General features: G+C 51.7%; 3 protein-coding genes across 3 annotated transcripts; 2 read left to right on the top strand and 1 right to left on the bottom strand.

The window, feature by feature from the left end:
* Nucleotides 1-99: 99 nt before the first annotated feature.
* On the top strand, nt 100-904 carry ISF_09970 (hypothetical protein; the record flags this gene model as incomplete). The annotated part of the gene is made up of 2 exons (XM_018853569.1): nt 100-448; nt 507-904. The coding sequence occupies 2 exons, from the start codon at nt 100-102 to the stop codon at nt 902-904; spliced, it is 747 nt and encodes a 248-aa protein (XP_018699245.1).
* A 149-nt stretch (nt 905-1,053) lies between these two features.
* ISF_09969 (hypothetical protein) lies at nt 1,054-3,345 on the bottom strand (the record flags this gene model as incomplete). Its single annotated transcript, XM_018853568.1, has 1 exon — nt 1,054-3,345. One exon carries the CDS (start codon nt 3,343-3,345, stop codon nt 1,054-1,056), a length of 2,292 nt encoding a protein of 763 aa, XP_018699244.1.
* A 4,361-nt stretch (nt 3,346-7,706) lies between these two features.
* On the top strand, nt 7,707-8,993 carry ISF_09968 (cell division protease ftsH; the record flags this gene model as incomplete). The annotated part of the gene is made up of 1 exon (XM_018853567.1): nt 7,707-8,993. The coding sequence occupies one exon, from the start codon at nt 7,707-7,709 to the stop codon at nt 8,991-8,993; it is 1,287 nt and encodes a 428-aa protein (XP_018699243.1).
* Nucleotides 8,994-9,238: the final 245 nt, after the last annotated feature.

The raw sequence follows: 9,238 nt of genomic DNA, 5'->3' as shown, positions 1-9,238 counted from the left end.
TCCCCCCCCCCCCCGTCTCAGGACTGAGCTTATACACCGCCTTTCTTCGTCTTCGAGTCGCACCGCTACCGCCAAGTCATTCAGGCGCTCCCGAACACCATGAGCCTCTCCGACTCCTGCACCGAGAAGAACTTTACCCATAGGAGGTCTGGCTTCTTAGCAGACTCTCCAATCTCGATCGCTTCCTTGGCAGCCAGTCCTGTTAGTTCTTGTGATACTTTGTCGGTTCAAGGAGCGGAAGAGCTCGACGCCAACCCTGGTCTGGATCCCAATTCCAGCGTTACAACCCCCAGCAGTTCATCTTCGCATGTTGCGGGAGGCACAGCCCTAATCCCTTCTGCTGATAACGGAGACCGCATTCGAGCGCTCATGGCCAAATACGAGCAGGTAATGAGCGGCGACGCTGCTCAGACTCAGGATGTCAGCTCCGACATTCTAGCCAATCAAGGTAGTCAAGATCTAGATGCTATGCAACCGGCTACGGGCTGGCTAACCCAGCTTTCTAGGGAGACACAGTGCGAGTCTTCCCGATTCCGACGGACACGGCAACCGAATCGATGAAAAGCCCACGAAAACGGACGCACCGCATAGGAACCCCACGTCGCGGGGTTCTCGACATGAGAAAAAGGGTCGCTCTAGAGCGCGAAGGCGCGTGCAGAAGGGCGCGTTAGTGAGCCGCCGCCAGGCCTACGCCTTTGAGCGTCTGGGAGGGGCACGACAGGCGACGGGTGGCATTATCGAGTGTCAAGTTTATTGGGAGCCCACCTGGCTGCCAATCGAGCACCTGCAAGGAAATGACGCTATTCAGGAAGCGAAAGACTTGGTTGTCGCTTTATTTGGCTCAGATACGTGGCACAAGGAGGCAGGAAAGCTAGGGTTGATCTACGAGCATGACCGAGAGTAAATGGCAGTAAATAGCACATTGCTGTGTACCTAATTTATAATTGACTACCATTTCGCGCTGCACCAATTCAGCTCCAAAAAATTCGTCTTAGCCACGATAACATCTTCTTTATCGCATGGGGTCCTTCCCCGGCGTGAACGTGTCCAAGCCTATTGTACAGATTGTACAGAACGTCTCAGCACACCAGGCACACCCCGCTTCGTGCTGTTATAGTTAAACTCATCCCCCTTCCGTTTCCTTCCCGCCTTAGAAAGTTTAGACAATCGCTTGTGTTTAGGTGGTGGTAGGAGTGTTGCCTGATCGAAATCGATCACCATCACGCGGCATCGCTCAGTGTTCCAGAGCAGGTTGGGCTCACGTTCGTCTTGGTGGTTCACACCTTTCTCATATATCGTTTGTATGGATCGCTGCACCTCCCATTCCCGATTTGACAGCGTCGTATCCATGGCCACCCCAGCCCATGACATCAACATCATATGGATCACGTACGCACCGCCAGGCAAGAGGTAGCCAGGACGGAACGAGACCATGCCCAGGTGCACAGGCACCACGTCGCCCTGAAGCTTTTCAAGTCGCTGATAGATACTGCACTCGTGCTCCAGGCGCGTCGGATGTGCGGACACGGTGCCCTTGCCGACAAAAGTGTAGCCGAAGCGTGCCAGTTCTAACTTGAACAGCACTCCACTAGAACCATATTTGCGCCGGCCGATGAGGGCATCACAGCTCCCGTACGGGTCCTGACGCAGCTGCTCGCTCATGAGTTTAGTGAACTCCTGAGCGTCGATCGGGTGGCGTGTGTTGCAGCCAACACCGTGATAGAGCACATTAGGGCACCTGCTATCTAGTTCACGACCCAGCTTGAGGCCAAGAAGGCAGGCTTGCGTGCAGTATTGTTTCGTAGGCGCCGGGGCAGAGCCTTCGGAGCCTTTGTCTTTGCTCTTCCTACTGGAGTCCTTCTCTCCCTTGTTGACGCTGGCTCCTGCTCCGCGCTGGCGTTGATAGCCCTCTGCTCCGCCTTCTTCGTCCTCATCGCGCGACTCGAGAGGCGCCGTAGAATCCTTGCACGATGACTTCGATCGCAAAGGGTATTTTCGAGCCACCGGGGATTCATCACAAGCAAAGGATTTATCTGTGCCGCGCGAGGGCATAGATGAAGATGAATCTGTGTCATCTGACTCCTGCGGAGTAACCGGGTCCGTGTAAGCTTCCCTTTTCCATTTTTTCAACATGCCCTCGGCCTGGTCCATTGCCTCCTTGAGCGGACGGCCCTTAAGCGCCTGAGAGCGAAGGCTCAACAGACAAAAGCTGGCAAGCTGAGCAACCGCAGTATGAGACACTTGTTCGACATGTAGCTCAGCTGTTGGTCGAATCACCATTTTGTCTGGCACGCAAAGGTGCCAGCGCAAAACAAGTGGCTCTGCTCGGGCGTAATAAAGAAGCACCAAAGATTTTCCAGCGGCGACATAGCCATACCCGACCCCATACCACAACATATAATTGAAGACTTGTATCAGTGCCATGGCAATCCGCGCTGCTTCTCGCTCTTTCGTTCGAAGCGTCGAGTCTTTTTTGTACTGGTCGGTCTGCGCCCACTCGTAGACATCCGTGAACAGCGTCTGACTTTCAAGAACGGCCTGGAGATCCTCCACGGCAAACTTGTGCGCAGCCTTGTAATCATACATGAAAGCTGGGCTCTCGTTTCCGTCTATGCCTGTTCGGATGCCACCTCCGTCAGGTTGCTGCTTTCCCCTCCCCGTTTTTGTTTCAGCTCCAATATCTTCGTTGAGGTCCTTAAAGTTGCGAATGCCATTTATAAACGTGAGATCTGTGATTTGGTACTTCTGGCGCAGCTCCCTGTCAGCCCAAACGGGCTCCAGAATCATCCACGTAGGGTCTTCGACTGCTGTTTTTTCGAAATGGTCGATAGCATTCTCATAACCGGCTTTTTTCCGCTCGAAATTGATTCCGTTATCTCTTGTTGTGCTCTCTTGTTGAAAAAGTCGCCTCTCGCCGCAGGTGCGGATGACATCGTCGAAGTGTTCGTGTCGCTGGCTGTCGGTAAAGGCATGCCAAGGGCGAAGCCACCTGGGATAGTATTTACCGTCGACCGATGTCGCCAAGCCAGTAGAGCTCTCCGATGGGCCAGCGAGCCTGAGTTTTTGGTACAGGTCGAAGTGACAGTTGTACAAGTACTCCGCTAGAGTCGTCTTTCTGTTTTTGCGTCGCTCTGTTTCCTTCTCACGTCGCTCGTTCTCTTCTCGCGCCTTTGCTTCTTGCTCTCGCGCCTTTGCTTCTTGCTCTCGCGCCTTTGCTCCTTTCTCTCGTGCCTTTGCTTCTTCCTTTTCGCGTCGTTCGTTCTCCTCTCGTGCCTTTGCTACCTCCTCCCGTGCCTTGGATTGCTGCAACTGCCTTTCGAGCTCCTGAATTCTTCTTTCAGACATTGTGATTATTAGTATGGGCAGGATCAGAAGACCGCTTGGCAAATGGATGAAGTGATGATGGATGATGGATGGCGTTGATGAGGTAGGGTTGTAGGCCATTTGGGTTCTCCACTGGAACGGTAACTAGGCTGCGGGTCCACTGTTGTTGTGCCTGAGGCAGTTTCATTACGGGCCTACACAGGTACCCGTGTCCTATTGTGCTGCGCTCCTTCGCTGGGCTGCCTAAGCACTCGGCTGGTTTAGCCAAGTTGCTTCAGCCCAGCTGCCAAGTATAGCCTTGCCTGCGTCCTAAAGTAACCCAAAGCACACTCGAATATCTCTACAACAGCATCTTTCCCCCGTCTTTGATATTGATATTCACCTTGAAAAGCTATGTCCGCGCCACATTTTCAGCAAAGAACCTCCCTTTCGCGCGTCTTTCTGTCGTTTTGATAAGGCTTTTCTCGACGATCTAAAAGAGTGGACACATTTATACGACCCTGCTGGAATCATCCTTAGCTTCGAAGACCCAGATGCACTCTTCAAACAACCCGGCTGCCTCATTGAACGTGAGGCTCCAATATTCACATTGCTGCCCAACGGATTGCGCGGGGTGATTGTCGTGGGAATCACGAAGAGGTCGCTGTCAGCGGCCTTGGCCTGCTACCAAGCCTCGCTTTGCTGGTAACGAGATCGCAAGGGGAGATGCATGAAGCATCACGTCGTTATCCCCTAGTAGTTATCATCTCCTGCCTTTGGAATGTCGCAGAATGCGCAGATATAGCGAGTCGGTCATGTTGGACTGTCCGAAAGAACCTTCGGTTTCGTCGTACTGTAGGTAGTATAAGAGCTGTTGTGAAGACGGTCCTGTTACTCACTGGTCGCCACCTGCAAAGGCTTCACCTGCTTACGGGCCTTGCGGGCCTAGGCAGAACCTTCAGAGCGATTTGGGTATCCCCACTTACGCTACTTAGTCAGCCGATTTGCTAAACCGCTGTCCTTGCGGGGTAGCCCAGTTTTCATCATTCACCGCTTCCAACTACACGATGGAGAGATATTCAACTGCATGCGACGTCTGTTCACAGGCCTTACAGGACACCGATGTCCTCAACCATATCTTATTACACATGGTCAGAGAACTTACTACGGGTACCGAATTTAATTAATGATATCTTTCCAGTCACAAATCTCAAAGCTGTGCAATTCTCTGCCCGCCCATAGTCGTACAGCGAACGAACTTTTCCAGCAATACGGCCCTGTTGTCACAGATACCGGCGGTCACTTCGACACTATAACCCGGGTGTTTTCGAGCGACCGCGATCGGCCACCAACTCCCTCTAAAAAGAAATTCAGATGCCCCGCTTGCGACCACGCGCCGTTCAGCCGGAGGCAAGAGCAAATCCGTCATTTTGCACGACGTACGTCTCGTCGCCCCGAAATTGCGTAGCGACAGTACTAATAAACAGCTAGATTACAAGCTTGAGAAAACCTGTGAAGGTTGTTCCCTTACTTTCCATATTGCTAGCAAGTTTATTTGGCATCGATGTCAACCGGACGCAGTTGAACAGCAGAAGGCTTACAAACGGCGATGGCAAACCTTGCGCAAGGACGTTGGAAAAGCACTTGACCGAGCCAGCAGAAATGACTTTGGTGGGGATAAAGCACAGCCGCAACAAATAAGACAAAGGAGTGGGAACAACAAACATGACCCACATGATTGTTCAATCCTTGAAGCGGCACAGGACGCCTCTCTTCTGCCATCACAGATGAGCACCCTCGAGACCGAAGCATGTCCAAGCAGCACTACTTCACAGCTCGTACCAGCGACGATTTTCCCGCAGACAAGGGGTACAAACCTGTCCAATGGTCAACGAGGACTGGGTGCAGGGGTTGCGGAATCCCAGCAAGCCGAGGATCACTTCTCGACATGGTTCACCGCACCTTCTAATGCGCCTATAATTTGGGACAATTGGAATTGGCCAAATGCATGAGTGTCCGGAAATCACGATCAAGCTACACTTTCCAGATAATCCGCCATGCCATCCCCCGTCTCTATCAACTGTACTTTTATGCCGCACCTTTGAATACATAGCCTCGTTCCGGCAAACCGTACCCGATAGCCCGACCATTGCTTGATCCAAATGCAAATCTCGGGTGTATGATCATCCTGCCTCGTGTTAGCCGATGCGATGTAGATTCACAGGCAAGCAAACTTACACGCCACCTTGTTCCATTCGCAGTTCGAGCTCTTTCAACTTCTTGAACTCCGTCAAAAATACATAAGGGACTTCATACATGCCATTTGCTCCTCTTACCCCTGCTGCTGGTAGATGCTGGGAGCGATCGAATATTTGCAACTGTGACCCAGCGCTACAAACATATAAAGCTATTTTGTGGTCTTCGTCCTCGCTCTCCAATATTGTAGAAGCGAAATAATGTTTCGGATAGTTGCTACCAAAAATCCAGCAAGCAGGGCGGCATTCGGTGTTGAACTGATCTAGTATTTTGCGGATGCGCTGGGCAAATGTAAATAAGAGGCACATGTCTCGGAAGGCATAGCGCTTACTAGGTCGCTCTGTAGGATAGGAAGAAATCTCTTCAAGCCGCTGGGCTCCCAAGATGCGCCCTCATTGTCCAGCTGGGCAACTAGCTTCCCAATTTCACCGTTCGCCTGATAGAACACTCCATGCTCTCGGAGAAATGCCGGCGAATCAGCTGCGGATATGGAAGAAGAAACCTGATCTTCTTCAAATAACAAGAAACTATCAGTAGTTGATGTATCCATGCCAACAGAACAACGCAGACTGCGTGCACAAGAGTGAGGCAAAATGACGGGTACTGACAAGACTTGTTTGCGTGGGACATGTGATGTGGTCAGAACTTATCTGAGGGGCAGCAATGGAAAATAGTTTTTCCGGACTTGATTCCATTTTGTACACTGCCCGCTTAGCCGCATTTTAGGCAGCTCGAATGTGGCGACATTGAACTGATCCAAATAAGTGACTGCTGCCCAACCTCTTCCTAACAACGTCCTGGCCAGAATCATTACCAGTTCAGGTACTGTCTTGGTATGATAGGTTTCACCCTGTGGGAAGTTCAATAGCTAACATATTTCTACTGTAGCCTTACCCACAAACTACCATTTGCAAGAATAGCGCAATGGCGGACTCCAACAAGTGCAAAGACTGCACAAACGGCATAACCAGTGCCGGCACCATATGCGACAAATGCTGCAAGAAGTGAACTCCAGCGGCGTGTTTGACCGAGGCAAGCAATGTATGATAGGAGTATGGTAATATTAGATAATGTATTGGAAGCGAAAGTCTACGCTCAACCTCATCAATGAGAAAGCTGATCTTGATGCAGTAAGACCATGCTTGTCAAAAGTGTCGCTGAGACAACATCTGCAAAAAAAGATGACATGTGCAAAACGGGTGACGGAGCGCGTCGGTGCGGCCGCACCAAGCAGCGTGCGACCGCACCAAGCCAGCGTGCGACCGCACCAAGCCAGCGTGCGACCGCACCAAGCCGCACCAAGCAGTTTTGGTGAAGACTACAAGCAAGCAGCGTGCGACCGCAGCAAGCAGTTTTGGTGAAGACTACAACCCTATTGAAACGTCGCGTCCACTACGACTTCGAAATACGGCACATAGCTCTGTCTCTAGAACGGAGAGAGAGAAGTTCTAGCTGGGTAAAAGGCAAAATACACAGCCATGCCGCAATATGGGGCTCGGATAACTCCCTCATTCGGTGAGTAGCCAGACGGCCTTTCCACTACCCCGAGGTTATCGCGCTATTATCACACCTCGCTTACATGGATCACTACGCACCACAGTTCATTGCTGCATTAACGGCGAACACGGGGCAGCTGCCGGTGATGCATGCAGGTCTCTTGATCAGCGACCGCCAACAGAAGGCGGGATGTGAAAGTGCTCGGCTTGAATAGGTGTAGACTGCGTTGCGTCGTGGCTGAATTAACTGAACCTCCTCCGCCTTGCCGTCTATATAAAGCCGACCGTCTTCAGTGACACGAAGGCTGCTTTCTCCGGAATCCAAACACGGCAATTCATCCTCTTCAGCTTTTACCAATTCGCTAGCCTCTATTCTGATACATCATGACGTCCACAACCTTTGGTGCCCTTTACTCGCAGGTATCCTTTCTGGACACACTTTTCCCAGGACTGGGCGTTGCATTGAGCTACATTCATCCTCTGACGTCCAGAAAGTCCCATCTCGGCGCCCGGCTACTCTGCATGTATGGCCTGGTCATTTTGATGAGTTGCGCATGGCCGTGTTGCTAGGATCGTGGAGAAATATTTCAGTTGGTCTACCCTGTTGATGTCACAGGGCTACCTAAACTCTAACCGTTCTCAGCGTTTTCTATGGTGCTCCGGCCCTCCGATGATTCGTACGACACCCTGAGGAACTGGGTGCAATCTCAGCCGTTCGCCACAGATACTCGATCCACGATTGTGACTCTCGGAAAGCGAGCCGAGCCGGGGAACGGAGAGACAAAGAACACATTGCAGTACAGTCCAAAGAACTTACGCAAGTCTTTTTGGTACAAAAGCAAGCTTCTTTACCTGCGCGCTGTCCCAGAAGAAGGGTACTTGCATCGTGAACGGTTTCTGCTCTCCTGCATGGGTACGTCGAACGGAATTCTGAAAGAATTTCTTCACGATTGCCAGGTTACGCTGGAGAAAGAAACGGAAAGCAAGACCGCAATTTACATGAACAGCGATGACCGCTGGAATCTCGCTACGCGACGGGGTCAAAAGCGGATAGATACTGTCATCCTTCCCGAGGACGTGAAAAAGGACTTCTTTGACGACATTGCGGAGTACCTTGACCCAGAGGCCGTAGCTTGGTACGCCGAGCACGACCAGCTCTACCACCGTGGCTACTTGCTCTATGGCGCGCCCGGAACTGGCAAAACAAGTCTCAGCTTGGCGGCTGCTGGACAGTTTGGTCTAGACGTCTACGCGATGAACCTGTCCAAAGTCAACGATGCGACACTGAGCGACCTAATGCGCAAACTGCCAACACGATGCATCCTCCTCCTAGAGGACATCGATGCAATTGAAAGCGCAAAGAGTCGTGAAAACAGCGATGCTGGGTCGAGCACAAGCAGCAGCGTGACACTCTCTGGTCTTCTCAACGCGATTGATGGCGCAGGTTCCGTGGAGGGAAGAGCTTTGATCATGACAACTAACCATGTTGATCGCCTCGACCCGGCTGTCATTCGACCAGGACGTGTGGACAAGATGGTTGAGTTCGGGTTAGCAAGTCGAGAGATGCTGCTGGGGCTGTTCCGATACGTCTATTTGCCCTTGTCTAGCAAGACCGAGAGAGTAGGAGACAAGAACGAAGGAGTCTTCAACAACCAAGACGCTCAGGATACGCAGAAGCATATCCAGGAGCTGGCAGCGATGTTCGCTGATCGTGTGCCTGCGATGAAATATAGCCCGGCTCAGATCTTGTCATTTCTGATTGCGCACAGGCATTCGCCTCGAGACGCAGTGGAAAATGTCATCTCCTGGGTTGAAAAGGGGGGGGAAGGTTTCATTCCTCTGAGGCGCTACACTTCTACGATGAACACGAAGAGTGAGGAGGCAGTAGATGTGTTCGTTAGCATGGATGATGTGCAGTCGTGGTCAACAGTGTGTTAGTTTGCAAACTGCCAGCTGCCGGTCCTTATCCATGTTAGTAGTCCGTATACAGTATCTATCGAGGAAAAATATATCAAATTCCTTGAAGGCGGTTGCACAAAACACGAGTGGACGGTGTCTTATACCACGCGCTGAGTTTAGCCATCTCGTTCTACCCGATCATGGGACTTTCGATTGCCGCCCGTATTATGCATCACTCCGCCGCTATAACCCGCCCTGCCAACGGTCCCAACCGCCCAAGCCCG

The sequence above is a fragment of the Cordyceps fumosorosea genome, assembly GCF_001636725.1.
Source record: "Cordyceps fumosorosea ARSEF 2679 chromosome Unknown scaffold_113, whole genome shotgun sequence".
In the NCBI taxonomy this organism is placed as follows: Eukaryota; Fungi; Ascomycota; class Sordariomycetes; order Hypocreales; family Cordycipitaceae; genus Cordyceps; species Cordyceps fumosorosea.
The sequence above is the reverse complement of the archived record's forward strand: the minus strand, read 5'-3'. Positions and strand labels throughout refer to the sequence as shown.